Source organism: Dendrobium catenatum, unplaced genomic scaffold, assembly GCF_001605985.2.
Source record: "Dendrobium catenatum unplaced genomic scaffold, ASM160598v2 fragScaff_scaffold_370, whole genome shotgun sequence".
In the NCBI taxonomy this organism is placed as follows: Eukaryota; Viridiplantae; Streptophyta; class Magnoliopsida; order Asparagales; family Orchidaceae; genus Dendrobium; species Dendrobium catenatum.
The window spans coordinates 2,970,223-2,984,298 of record NW_021318832.1 but is presented as its reverse complement, the minus strand read 5'-3'; the positions used below and the strand labels follow the sequence as shown (position 1 = coordinate 2,984,298).

The 14,076-nt window shown below is 41.1% G+C and overlaps 1 protein-coding gene across 3 annotated transcripts in view; it reads left to right on the top strand.

Moving 5' to 3' along the window:
* Positions 1 to 601: 601 nt before the first annotated feature.
* Positions 602 to 14,076, top strand: part of LOC110105239 (serine/threonine-protein kinase tricorner) — a 41,547-nt gene continuing 28,072 nt past the window's right edge. For 2 of the 3 annotated variants that reach the window (XM_020834651.2, XM_020834643.2), the window contains exons 1-7: positions 603 to 968; positions 2,453 to 2,627; positions 3,114 to 3,197; positions 3,280 to 3,521; positions 3,596 to 3,839; positions 3,954 to 4,033; positions 13,408 to 13,492. In XM_020834651.2, coding sequence (XP_020690310.1) covers positions 790 to 968; positions 2,453 to 2,627; positions 3,114 to 3,197; positions 3,280 to 3,521; positions 3,596 to 3,839; positions 3,954 to 4,033; positions 13,408 to 13,492 — 1,089 coding nt within the window. In that variant the 5' untranslated portion in view covers positions 603 to 789. Of the gene's footprint in view, positions 969 to 2,452; positions 2,628 to 3,113; positions 3,198 to 3,279; positions 3,522 to 3,595; positions 3,840 to 3,953; positions 4,034 to 13,407; positions 13,493 to 14,076 lie in introns of all 3 variants that reach the window. The other variant, XR_002304126.2, reaches the window with a different exon arrangement.

Sequence of the window (14,076 nt, the reverse complement as noted above, 5' to 3'; positions counted from 1 at the left end):
TTCTTTTGATTTAGTTTGAGGAGATTTTGAGTTATATGGTGATTTTGCACTTTATCTATAGGGTTTTTTTTTCCTTTAGAGTAGACAACATAGTGGGTGAGAGGGTCTTAATGGGTGTCAATTGAAGAAGAGATTGCATAGGGGGATAAGGCCATATACAAATAAGTGCATTGTGGTGGGTGGTTGAGATCATTTAAGAGAGTTTGAGGCTTCTACTCGAAGCTTCATAAGTGTGAAGTGCCTGCTTGAGCTTTGTCAAATGTAAAATTGCGGAGATCTTATATGGGTATAAAGGATTATTTAGTATTCTTGACATCAGAGTATGATCATTTGAAGTGCATTTTAGAGGGAGCATGAATACTACTCCTTCCCCTAAAATGCAAAGGTTGAGAATGGGGATTTTAGATTGACAAAAGGAGTCATCATGGGTGGGCACATTATAATTTATTTCCGAACAATCTGATATCCACATAAAATATTTTTTTCTTTTTCTCTTCAAATTTGCATGCTTGAAAATTGCCCTCTTATTAAGGTAGATACATAAATTGCACAAGTTTTCAAGTGCATTTAAAAAAATATATATATTCGAAGGCCGGTCCACCGGTACGGCGTTCGATTCGCTGCTCCGTTGCAATGGTCTGACTTCGTCGCTTACACATCCTGCCAGGTGAGAACAAAAATAGAGCGACATAAAAAGGGCAGGAGGGAACATGGGGGAGAGAGAGAGAAGAGGGTTCAATCGAAGGAAGGGAGAGAAAGGGCTCAGAGGGTAGAGGAAGACAAGGGGACATGGAAAGGGAGATGAAGGACGCGGGAGACGAACGTGAGAACGGAGGTGAAGGTGCAGAGGAGGAAGACGAGGAAAAGACGGTCTCGAGCTTGACTATGGTGAGGGTGGCTGCTGCGAAGCAGTTCATAGAGAGTCATTACAAAGCGCAGAAGAAGAACATCCAGGAGCGGATGGAAAGGTTAGCATCCGCAAATTCATTGTAGGAACTCTTTGCTCCTAGCCCCTAAAAGATCAGATCTCTTCATCTCATTCCTGATGACTTTTCATCCGGCTTCAACAATTTGATCCTTGGTGGATCTTACTAACTTCTGCTAACGTTATTATGGGATGCAATTATTTCCTCTTTTGAAGGAGGGAATGGGGAATCTTTCCTTGTTTCGCTTCTTATGAATTAGCGCTTTTCGAATTTATTTGATATCTGCTTAGTGTTGTTAGTATCCCGAGTTAATGAAATAATGCATTGCTGGCGGAGCTCGGAGGTCTCGATTAGGATCTCTTTGCTAGCGCTTTGCTTCATTTTTGTGTTTCCAATGGCTTCTTTCCTTGTGGATGGGTCTCCGTGTGGTAGACTAGAGGCAAAATGGTTTGTTTCACACATGAATTATCAAACGAAGCTTTTTGATTGATTTCCTTTTATGTCTCACCGGAAATTCGAGTGCATATAAACATGTCAAGACAGTTAGCTTAATTGTACTGAGTGTTTTAATTCATTTATTTGCAGAAGTGGAAGGAATTGAACGAACTAGTCGTTAGGGTGTAGTGTTGCGAGGTAGATTGAAGATAATCTGTTCACAATCCTAATTTTGACCTTGTAACTTGTTTTTATTTGTTTTCTGCATTCAAATTCATCTCTCACGTCTAATACGTTTGCTAACAAGAACTATGAACAATAATGATTGATCAAATGCATAATCAGTTTGAGGGTGATCATCCTGTAGAGCATTAAAGGTATGAATGGAAGTATGCAACACGTGAATCAACCATGTTCTTCAATGTCCTATGATATGCTTCAACATGGCAGGATTGTTTTTAAATTAAATGTTATTTTTCATTATCCATAGAATCTTCCTTTTAAGTGTATTATTTCCTCACACCCTTTCCTCTTTTTCCACCCTCCTTCACCATCTGTCATTTATCTGTATTTCTGTACTCATCTCTACCTCTCTAAATGGTCAACAAAGGGCTTCTAATGCATTTGAATCCTTGATATGTATGCTTGAATGAACCACACTGTTGTAGATGCTATTTGAATTGAATATTCATCAAAGGTTGCAAAAATGTGCGCACAAGTGAATCTACTACATCCTTAAGGTATCTATGCATGCATTGGATTTACTTCTGATACTTGCATTGCGATGTCTATGTTCAGATTCATTAGGTTGGCTTTTCAGGAATCCTATTTACTTGAAATGCCCAAGGATTTGAATATTCATTTTTTAGATGCTATTTTCTTTTGACACATTTGCATATTTTGACTCAATTATTGTTCGTGCATGTTTATGTTTTTGTTTTGAAGTAATTTTGATTATCATGCTTATTACACTTTTACAGAATAATTCCTGCGGATGCTGAAATCATGTTTTGTAGAGTTTGTTTAAACCACTTGCTAATCCTTAAATTTTCTTTATGTTAAACTTGTTGACTAGTTTGTACTTATTTCAGAAGATGCGTCCTTGAGAAGAAGTTAGCTGATTCACAAGTTTCACAGGAGGAGCAAATGAAAATAATGAAGGATCTAGAGCAAAAGGAAACAGAGTACATGCGACTTAGGAGACACAAGATTTGTGTTGATGATTTTGATCTACTGACTATCATAGGAAGAGGAGCGTTTGGAGAGGTTTGGAACATTATATTTGTGTATTGTTTGCATTTTTGCACACTATAGTATTGTTCTCGTTTCCTATTTGTCGTTTAATATTCAAAATAAACTTTGGTCCTTGAGTTTTATGCAGTAATCGTAAGTAACATCAGTTTTGTTTCATCCTCTAACATCTCCTCATACAAACACCAAGTAATATGGATATGAGAAACTTGTTAGCCTGATCTTCAAAAACATATTTATGATGCTTTTCTTGGTTAGTATGACCACTGACAAGGTATGCTGAAATATACGCCTGGAGCTTTTGTTGGCATGAATGATGATAAGTTAGGACATTGGTAACTATTTAGCCTCTTTGTGTTTGCTTCACATATTGGTTTTGATTTCCTGAACACAGTTTATGACAATGGAGTTGTTCTAGATGCTAGATCGAATGCGATATTGTATTTTTTTTCTATCAGTGGTTCTCTTAGAGGCTTACTGCAGTTTTTTTTTTTTTTTCAGGTTAGGCTTTGCCGTGAGAAGTCCACGGGTAATATTTATGCAATGAAGAAGCTTAAGAAGTCTGAAATGCTTAGCAGGGGACAGGTGAGGAACTTGAGATGCTGGTAGTCTTTTATGAATGATGAAATTATGGTAAATGACTTATGGCTTCATTTTGTTATTGTAGGTTGAACATGTTAGAGCTGAAAGAAATCTGCTTGCTGAAGTTGCAAGCCATTGTATTGTAAAATTGTACTACTCATTTCAAGATGCTGATTACCTTTACCTCATCATGGAATATCTTCCTGGAGGTGACATGATGACTCTGCTTACAAGGGAGGAGATTTTGACTGAAAATGTTGCTAGATTCTACATCGCCCAGAGTGTTTTGGCGATAGAGTCCATTCATAAACATAACTACATTCACAGGTTGTATCTTTAACTTCAGAGGCTACAAAAATTAGTATAGTAGCCATCTTATCTCCCTTCCTCTTGACATGCAGAGATATCAAACCCGACAATCTTCTGTTAGATAAAAATGGCCACTTGAAACTGTCTGACTTTGGCCTCTGCAAGCCAATTGACTGCAGAATTCTTTCAACTTTGAATGAAAATGAACCTATGACCGATGAAGAGCTGAAGGAGTCAATGGACATTGATGGTACCTTTCTAGACAAGGTCAATGGTGGCAGATGGAAAAGCTCCCAAGAGCAGCTACAGCATTGGCAGATAAACAGGAGACAATTGGTATCAACATAGTTGTTCTACTTTGCATTTCATGGTTTTATGATGCTAATTTCTAGTTCTTTTCTCCTCTGGATTATCGAGCTGAAAGTTCGTTGTTTTGATTTTCTACTCTAGGCATTTTCTACTGTAGGCACTCCAGACTATATTGCCCCAGAGGTGTTACTAAAGAAGGGATATGGCATGGAGTGCGACTGGTTTGTTAATTCTACTGAGCTCAAAAAAAAAATAAAAAAATCCATAAAATTGTATTTAGTTTCAAGTTGACATTATTTTATGTTTATTCACTTCGAAATTTGGTTTAAGATATGTTTGAATAACTAGTGGTGTAATGGAAGATGTTAGAAAGTAAAAGCGTTGTAAAATATTCTAAATACAGGGGTTTTGAAAATATCGGTATTTGATTTGAAGTAAAAGAAATACAGAGTAAAATTTTTAAGTATTTGGAAATCTTCTAGTTTAATTTTAATATATTTGAAAATCATTAGATTTGTCATATTTCCAAATATGGTATAAATTTTCTATCATTGTCGCTATTGCTGGCCACTATCCACTTCCAGCCCTACTCACTACCTCCTTCATCGCCACCATTGCCATTATAGGGGAAGGCCACTATCTGCTACTTGCTTTTGGCTGCCGGCCATTGCTGCCCATGGCCTACCACCACCGCCATCAGCTACCTGCCGCCATCAACTACCACTTGCTGCTGCCAGCGGCCACTAACCACCACTATAGTTAGGCTTTACAGTGCATTCATTTTACCTCAAGCCAAACAAAAAAAAAAGTAATCAAATGCATTTATTTTATTCTCATCCAAATAACTATGACATGCAGATAAGTGACATTGCATTCTTTTATACTGCATTCCATTTTATTAGGGGTGTCAATTTCGGGTCACGGGTCGGGTTCGGGTCGAACCTAAAACTGACCTGGCACTATTCGGGTCAACCCAAACCCGACCCGTTTCGGGTTCGGGTCAAACCGACTCGACCCGGATTTCCGCGATTTTGCTGATCAAGCGCGCGAAATAGCTGGCGAACGGACCGGCGGTGGACACGACTGTTGGCGGAGACCTTCGTCTGCGAGTATGGCTGGCGAACGCGGTGAGTCGGTGACTCCGTTAGTCCATTTGCGGGCCTGCGAGTCGCACGGTGCGACGCAGCGACGGTGCGACCGTGTGAGGATAGCGGTCACCGGATGGGCGGACAGCGGATCCGTTTCCGGAATCCGGTTCCGGAATGCCCTATGGGCTTTATCGCTTGAGCCACTCGAGTTTGGATGCGGACAGCCAACCGCGGACGCGACGTCGAACCGGACAGCTGCAGACGACTCGACAGACCGCAGAGGCGCAGACGACGCGACGGAATGGACGCGGACATGAATGACGCGAACCCGGGTCAAACCGGGTTGATTCCGGGTTTCCGGATCAACCCAAACCCGACCCGGTTTTACAAATGGATTGAAATCTCTAACTCGAACCGATTCGGGTTCGGGTTGACCCGAACCCGAAATTTCCGTGTCGGGTTCGAGTCGGGTTTTCGGGTCGTTTCCAATATTGACACCCCTACATTTTATTCTGCATTTCTTTTTCGACAAACCAAATTGCCCCTTAATTGGAAACACTATCATATGAAAAATACTTATTCAGTAATTAGTTGAAGATATGTTTCTATTTATGTTTTTATCCCCATAATTTGGGATATTGTCTGCTTTATTTCATAATTTTTGGCCTATACTATATTTGTCTATGCATAAACACTCTTCTATGTCAATAAGATCTAATCAAATTTTTTTTATACTCTAGCATGGTATGAGAGTTGACCTAACTATTTTACCCTATTCTCATTTTTGTCACAACCACTCTTACGTTTGCATTTGTCTACCCACACATGCAATTACATTCTCCCCGTTCGGTCACTTTGTCTACTTGCTTGGTTTTGTATGCGCCATCCTTGCTTATGCACTGCTTGCAACCACATTTCACTCACGTTGCTCACACTTGATTGCTTGTTGTCGTCTCCCACTTGTTGATGCGCTCACCCTCTCTTACGCCTTCTCTTGTTACAACTAACAACCGTTAGTGCCCTATCCTATGATCGTACTGATAGGTCGGCGCCTATCCAGCCGACCCCACTTGGGTCGGCCAAGGTCTACGGGAGGCGGTTCAAACCGCCTCCTCTCTAACTGCCTAAGCCATAGGGACGTGGGCCCCTATTTAATTAAATAAAATATCTTATTTAAGGAAAGAGATTAATCTATTTTGGAAAATAAGGTTTGAATTAATCTATTTGAATTAATCTAATTTTGAAAGGAGGTTTGAATTAATTTATTTGAATTAATCTATTTTGGGAAAGGAGGTTTGTAATTAATCTATAAATAGGCACGAGAGGTGAGGGTTAGAGCATGCTTAAGTATTGTTTTCTCTTGGAGCCTCTTGGGAGTTTTGGGCTCTATACCTAGTGTCTAGAGATTGGGAGAGAATGATCCTCCTCTCGAATAGAGAATCACTTGTATCTTTGCTTTGTTCTTGTTTCTCTTTGATTGTTATAAGATTTGCTATTGTTTGTTTGTTCTTCCACCACGATTCTTCCGTTTTCGCGCTGTTTTTACTAATTATTGATTAGGTTTGCTTGCAAACTCAAGTAAATCCGATAGGATTACTTGCGAACTCAAGTATTTCCTAGCAAATTGGTATCAGAGCAAGTCTTGGGACTGGTGGAGGGCTGATTTCGGCAAATTACAACATCAGTTTTTTTTGCTAAAAACAAGAAGAAATTGCTGATTTTTTACCCCAAAATCCTGATTTTGTGAACTTACAAACTCCGGATTGTGATGGCGGCCAAAAAAGTGGATGCCTTAGAGAAAAGACTTGAAGGGGAGATGAATCAAATCAAAACGACGGAGGAAAGGATTTCTTCAATGGAGGGACAAGTCGCCGATCTTCGAGATATAATGAAAAAAATGTTGGAAATTCAAAATCAAATGGCGGCTTCAGTGGCTAAAGGGAATGAAGAAAAAAAGTATGAATTCTGAAATTCGTAGGGAGGAAGATGATGTGAAAATCATGGAAGGAGAGGGATGAAGACCTCATCTGGAGCCTGTCTAGAGGGAAGAAAGAGGAGGTGGATATGGGGAACGCCATGAGGGATACTATGGCTGCCGAGGTGTTGATTTTGAAGAAAGAAGGGGGGATTTCGAAGGGGGTTTGGGCTATGGCAGGGCAAGGGAAGACCGGGAAACATGGGGTGCACCTAGCACTTGGGAGAGGGAAAACTATGGAAGAATCCAGGGCAATGGGGGCGACTAAAAGGTGAGGAAGTTGAAGATGCCCATATTCGAAGGAGAAGATGCGTATGAGTGGATTTACAAGGTGGAGCAATACTTCGCCGTCAATGGGCTGACGGAGGAGATGAAGCTATCCGCAACTGGATTGTGCTTGTAAGGAAAAGCCTTGTCGTGGTATCATTGGAGAGATTAGAGGAGGCCTATCAGGAACTGGAGGGAATTCAAAGACTGCATAATAGAACGTTTCTAAACTGATCGGGGAGGAGATTTCTATGAGCAGTTCTTTGCTTTGACATAGGAGAGATCAATAGCAAACTACCATGAGCAGTTTGAGCACCTAGCTAGCAGGGTGGAGCGACTCTTAGTTACAGTATTGGAGAGAAATTTCATGAAAGGGTTGAAGGCAGAGATCCGAGCAAAAGTGAAGGTTTTGATGCCCTGTGACTTACAGGATGACGACCACTCATCTAGCACACAATGTTTAAAATTGCGTATTCGGGTATTGAGGCGTTTTTCATTCGTGAGGCGAGGCGTAAGTTTCAAGGCGTTTTGAGACGTAAGCCTCAAAATCAAAAGATTGCGTAAATATAAAATAATAATTTTTTATATACTAATGAGTGAATAATATAAAACATAAAAAAACATAAGATATGAAGTGAAATCAAAATATCTCAATAATAAGACAACTTGAAATATGGTTCAACTCAAAATTCTATCTTTCCCAAATCCCAGTATTCTTTTCATTAACATATAATTCCAATTTCCAAAAAATAAATAGCAATGACATGTCACATAAGAACTCATAAGTCATCAACACTATCATCACTAAGGGGTTCTTCATTTGAATCATCATTATAATGAACTGCTCTTTTCCCTTCCTCCTCTCTTATAGAGTCCAATGTCGGGCATTTACTTCAAGATTTATGTAAGTTTTAATATATATAGCGTGAGGCGTAAGCCTCATGCCAGTAAGGCGAGGCGGGCCTCAACCAAGTTGAGGCGTAAGCCTCATAAACAAAACTCGAGGCATAAGCATCGAGGCATTTTTTACTGGAATTGCGCAAGGGCGAGCCTCATATTGCGCAATTTTAAACCATGCTAGCACATAAAGGTTTTGCAATAGGAGGAAGTCGAGAGGCCACCAAGGAGAAGATAGGAGGAAGCGGGGGAAATTTCAAGCGGCTGATGGAGAAAGATATGCAGGAGAAGAGGGCTAAGGGGTTGTGCTTCAGGTGTGATGAAACGTATACACCGGGGAATCGGTGCAAGGACCGAACTCTTCAGGTTCTCACCGTTTGTGATGACGAGGAAACTGAGGGAGTTGAGGAGGAGACAGAGGAGAAGATGGAGGAGAAGCTACACTTGGATTTGGCTGAGGTTTCCCTGAACTCAGTGGTTGGATTCACTACGAATCACACAATGAAAGTGAAGGGAGAGATAAAGGACAGGGAGGTGGTGGTGTTGATTGATAATGGAACTACTCAAAATTTCATTTCTACCCAGGTCGTCGACCAACTGGGAGTGAGATTGGTGGATATCGACTGTTACGGGGTGATGATGGGTACTGGGAAGGTGGAGAAAGGTCAGAGGATTTGCAAAGGAGTGCGACTAACAATCCAGGGGATACAGGTGAGGGAAGATTTTCTTCCGCTAGAGCTTGGGAGTATCGACGTCATCCTGGGGATGAAATGGCTTCAAACTTTGGGAGACACTAAAGTGAATTGGGGAGCACTCACAATGGAGTTGATGGTGGATGGAAGGAAGGTGGTGATGAAGGGAGATGCGGGGCTTTCCAAATCCCTGGTTTCTCTTAAAATGATGGTGAGGGACTTTCAGTTGGCGGGCAGAGGGTATTTGGTGGAGCTGCACAGTTTGGAGGGAGCGAGATTGAAAGAGGCAGGAGATATACCCCTCTCCATTCAGTCGTTGATTCAGCTATTCCAAGAGATTTTTCAGCCATCTCAAAGATTGCCACCGCAGAGAGAGCAGGAGCATGCCATCGTGTTGAAGGAGGGAGTGTCAACCATCAGTGTACAACCTTATCGTTACCCTCAGTTCCAGAAGGATAAAATCGAAAGGTTGATTAAAGATATGCTGGAGGCAGAGATCATTAGACCCATCATTAGCCCTTTCTCTAGCCCTGTTCTATTGGTGAAAAAGAAGGATGACAGCTGGCATTTTTGTGTGGACTACAAAGCACTCAACAAGGAAACTGTATCTGACAAGTTTCCTATACTAGTCATTGACGAGATGTTAGATGAATTGAATGGGACCGTGATTTTCAGTAAGATAGACTTGAAATCAGGTTACCATCAGATCCGGATGAAGGAGGATGTACCCAAGACGGCCTTTAGAACCCATGAAGGACATTATGAGTTCCTGATGATGCCATTTGGCCTCACCAATGCTCCTGCTACTTTCCAAGCCCTTATGAATAAGGTTTTTAAACCTTACCTCAGACGATTTGTTTTTGTATTCTTTGATGACATTCTAGTCCACAGCAGGACAGAGGAGGAGCACTGGGAGCATTTGAAAAGGGTGTTAGAGGTACTACACGAGCACCAACTGAGAGTTAATTTGAATAAATGCTGCTTTGCACAAGCCAGTGTAGAGTACTTGGGCCATGTGGTATCAAAAGAAGGGGTGGCAGCAGATCAGTCCAAAATTGAGGCAATGCTAAAGTGGCCAGTGCCGAAAAATCTGAAGGAGCTGAGGGGATTTCTAGGACTTACAGGTTACTACAGGAGGCTCGTTAAGGGGTACATCTCCATAGCATGACTACTCATTGAGCAGTTGAAGAAGGACGGGTTCCTATGGGGGGAGGCGACCACATTAGCATTTAAGAGCTTGAAGAAGGCGATGACTACGGTGCCGGTCCTAGCTTTGCAAGATTTCACTCAGACCTTCATTATGGAGACAGATGCGTCCGGGCTGGGTGCAGTGCTTATGCAGAGTCGTAGGCACATTGCCTATTTCAGTCAGGTATTGAGTGTTAGAGCCCGGTTGAAATCAGTTTATGAGAGTGAATTAATGACCATTGTTTTGGCCATCCAGAAGTGGCGACCCTACCTACTTGGAAGACATTTCATTGTCAGGACAGATCAACGGAGCTTGAAATACCTGCTGGAACAACGGATGGTGATAGAGGAGCATCAAAGATGGCTGTCCAAGTTGCTTTGGTATGATTTTAAGATTCAGTATAGGCCAGGAGTAGAGAACAAGGCGGCAGATGCATTGTTCCGATGTATGGGGGAGCTGCAAACAGTGACACTATCTATTCCTTTGATGCTTGACTGGGAGGCCATCAGAGAGGAAAGTGCGAGAGATAAAGGTTTGGAAAAGATCAAGTCAGATTTACTGAAAGAAGAAGGTAGCCACCCAGGGTACTCATTGGAGGGAGACAAATTGCTATATCAGGGGAGATTTGTGATGCCACGGACCTCGATCAACATCCCAAACTTTAGGAGTTTCATGGAAGTGCTTTGGGGGGCCATTCAGGCGTACAGAAGACATACAGGAGGCTAGCTGCGGACCTGTACTGGAAGGGGATGTGTAAAGATGTAGAGGAGATGGTCCAGGTGTGAGATCTGCCAAAGGAGTAAGTACCTGGCTATGTCACCAGGAGGATTACTACAACCGTTAACTCTACTGGGAAGAGTGTGGGAGGAGAACTCTATGGACTTTATAGATGGGTTGCCCCGTTCAGAAGGGTTCACAGTGAACCTGGTGGTGGTGGATAGGTTGAGCAAGTATGCACACTTCATTCCCCTCCGACACCCCTATACAACAGTGACAGTGACTTCAGCCTTCATCAGGGAGGTGGTTCGATTACATTGAGTACCCGAGGCGATCGTATTAGACAGAGATAAGGTATTCCTCAGCCATTTTTGGAGAGAGTTGTTTAGGCTGCAAGGGACAATTCTAAAGAGTACAGCTTACCACCCACAGATGGATGGCCAAATGGAAGTAGTGAACAGGAGCTTGGAGACTTACCTGAGATGTTTCGTATCGGAGACATTCAAGCTCTGGGTAAGTGGCTATCATGGGCCGAGTACTAGTACAACACCTCTTTTCACTCTGTTTCTCAGATAACTCCATTCAAGGTGTTGTACGGAAAGGATCCTCCCCACTTCATACACTTTGGGAGCAGCAACACCCTGTTTCCTCAGTTGAGGAGTACTCGGAGGAGAGGGATAGAGTGTTAGAAGAGCTCAAGAGACATCTGCTAAGTGCCCAACAAATTAAGAAGAAACAAGCTAATGAGCATAGGAGGGCATCCAGTTTGAAGTGAGGGAGAGGGTGTTCTTGAAGGTCTGACCATATAGACAGAGGACAGCCGCCAACAGGAGGAATGAAAAGCTGGCTCCAAGGTACTTTGGTCCTTATGAAGTGCTGGAGAAGATTGGGGTAGTAGCTTATCGACTGAAACTACCACCAACGGCGACTATACACCCAATTTTTCACGTCTCGCAGTTGAGGAAGGCTATTGGTGACTACACAGCCAACCCCGAACTACCGGTGACACTTACTAAGGATTTAGAGGTGGTTCTGGAACCCGTAGAGTTGATGGGGGTCCGCTAGAAAGAAGATTGAACTAAGGAAGTGTTGATCAAGTAGAAGAACCTTCCTAATTACAAGGCCACGTGGGAGCCATACGAGATGATGAAACATCAATTCCCTTGTTTTCACCTTGAGGACAAGGTGATTCTTTGGGAGGGCGGTATTGATAGGTCGGCGCCTATCTAGCCGACCCCACCTGGGTCGACCAAGGTCTACAGGAGGCGGTTCAAACCGCCTCCTCTCTAACTGCCTAAGCCATAGGGACGTGGGTCCCTATTTAATTAAATAAAATATCTTATTTAAGGCAAGGGATTAATCTATTTTGGGAAAGGAGGTTTGAATTAATCTATTTTGGAAAAAGAGCTTTGGAATTAATCTATAAATAGGCATGAGAGGTGAGGGTTAGAGCATGCTTAAGTATTATTTTCTCTTGGAGTCTCTTGGGAGTTTTGGGCTCTAGACCTAGTGTCTAGAGATTGGGAGAGAACGATCCTCCTCTCGAATAGAGGATCTCCTGTATCTTTGCTTTGTTCTTTTTTCTCTTTGTTTGTTCTTCCACCATGATTCTTCCGTTTTCTCGCTGTTTTTACTTATTATTGATTAGGTTTGCTTGCGAACTCAAGTAAATCCGATAGGATTACTTGCGAACTCAAGTATTTCCTATCACATACTCCTTCCTTCACTTGTACCCTAGTAAGCACGCTTGCTCGCTGTTTTCACTACATCTTATGTTCAGATTTCTTCTTGCTTGAATCATTTTCTTTTTGCCTTTCAGTGATCTTCATGATGAAAGTTTCTATTAGATTCTCTGTGCGTCTCTCTTCATGGTGTTCTCTCTCTCTCCTCTTCTTCAGTATACTAGCTTCATCTAAAGCATGGTTGGGGACTTGGGGTGAGGCAGACAAATGATTAGCGTAGTTTGCATCTAACCTTAATTGACCCTTGAGTTGGGAGGAGGAGAGATCCTACTCTCAACCATAATTGAGGTGAAGTTGGGAGCGAGAGAGACCCTCACTCTACCTCTTCACTCCCCCACCTCTTGTGAGATGGAATCTGTAGGTGTTGGATTTTTTTTTCATATGAAGCAATGCGTCGTTTCACTTTTATTTTCTTTTATTATATATTATTTTTTTCTTTCGGACAGTTATAAAAACTGATTTGTGATTCTCTGCATGTGTTATCCCGTTGGAAGACTATAACATTTTATTTTGGCTCTCGTGAAACAGAAGTTGCTCTCAGTTTTTGTTTTCTCCCGTGAAAGGAGTGAAAGGAAGAACTGTGGTGTTTTCTCTTCTCTACATTTTGTTCTGTTTTTTTTTTGTTCTATCAGTAGGGTGGTAGGATGAAGGTTTGTTGTTGATCACCCGTAGCTCTACAATTTTTATGGAGGGTGAATGTGTGTCTATATATGTATGAAGAGATTGAGAGAGAAAGAAAGAGGTTTGCTACTTATATTGATATTCTAGTGGGTATTATCAGAGAGTCTAAAAGAGGAGAGAGAATGAGTAAAAAGATCTAGTTAACATTCGAAATTTTCTTTGGTTGAAAGCATAGTTATTGGTAGAGATCTGGATGCAAGATTCTAAAATAAAGTGAATCTGTGTATACGACTATCATTATGTTAATTTCGTGCCATTACTTTGCAATTGCTTAGGAACTATGCTATTATGGTTTTATACCATTGTTTAAGTTGGTCATATTTTCTTTTCTGATGAGCTTTCTTCAGGTTTTCATTGGGTGCTATAATGTATGAGATGCTTATTGGTTATGCACCGTTCTACTCTCATGATCCAATAACAACTTGTCGGAAGGTAGTTTCTGCTGCTGCCAGACTTTTTTCCCTTCCCAATTGTACTTTATATGGATGAAAATTCAAGGTTTTATTTTTGAGCCACACACTTTCATTTATTAGCTAATTTGAAGCTATTCACTTTCTTAAACTAGTTCGATGAAACTGTTGCTATTCATCCAATCGGTGACTTCAAAATCAATGAAATAGCTTTACTAACAGGATTATGTTACTCTTCTTACAATTTTCTTTCTGGATTTTTGTTTATTTATCATGAGTCAATTGGCATTTGCTTATGTATAAATAATTGTGTGGCCAACATTTTTGCATCTTCAACAACCCAACAATTCATAGATAATGGTTTTCTATCTATAGTAAATCATGGATATTAGCTTTCCATCTGCAATTTCATCTACAACAATCTAATAATCCATGGATAGTTGCTTTCCATTTACAACAATCCGATAGTTTGTGGACATTAGCATTCTTCTTCTACATTATAATTAATTCTGGATTCCATAATTAAATACTGATTTATGAATTTTTTCTTTCCTTAATAATTATTTCTCTATCTATTTATGTTCATTTTTTCATATTATTTTTTGC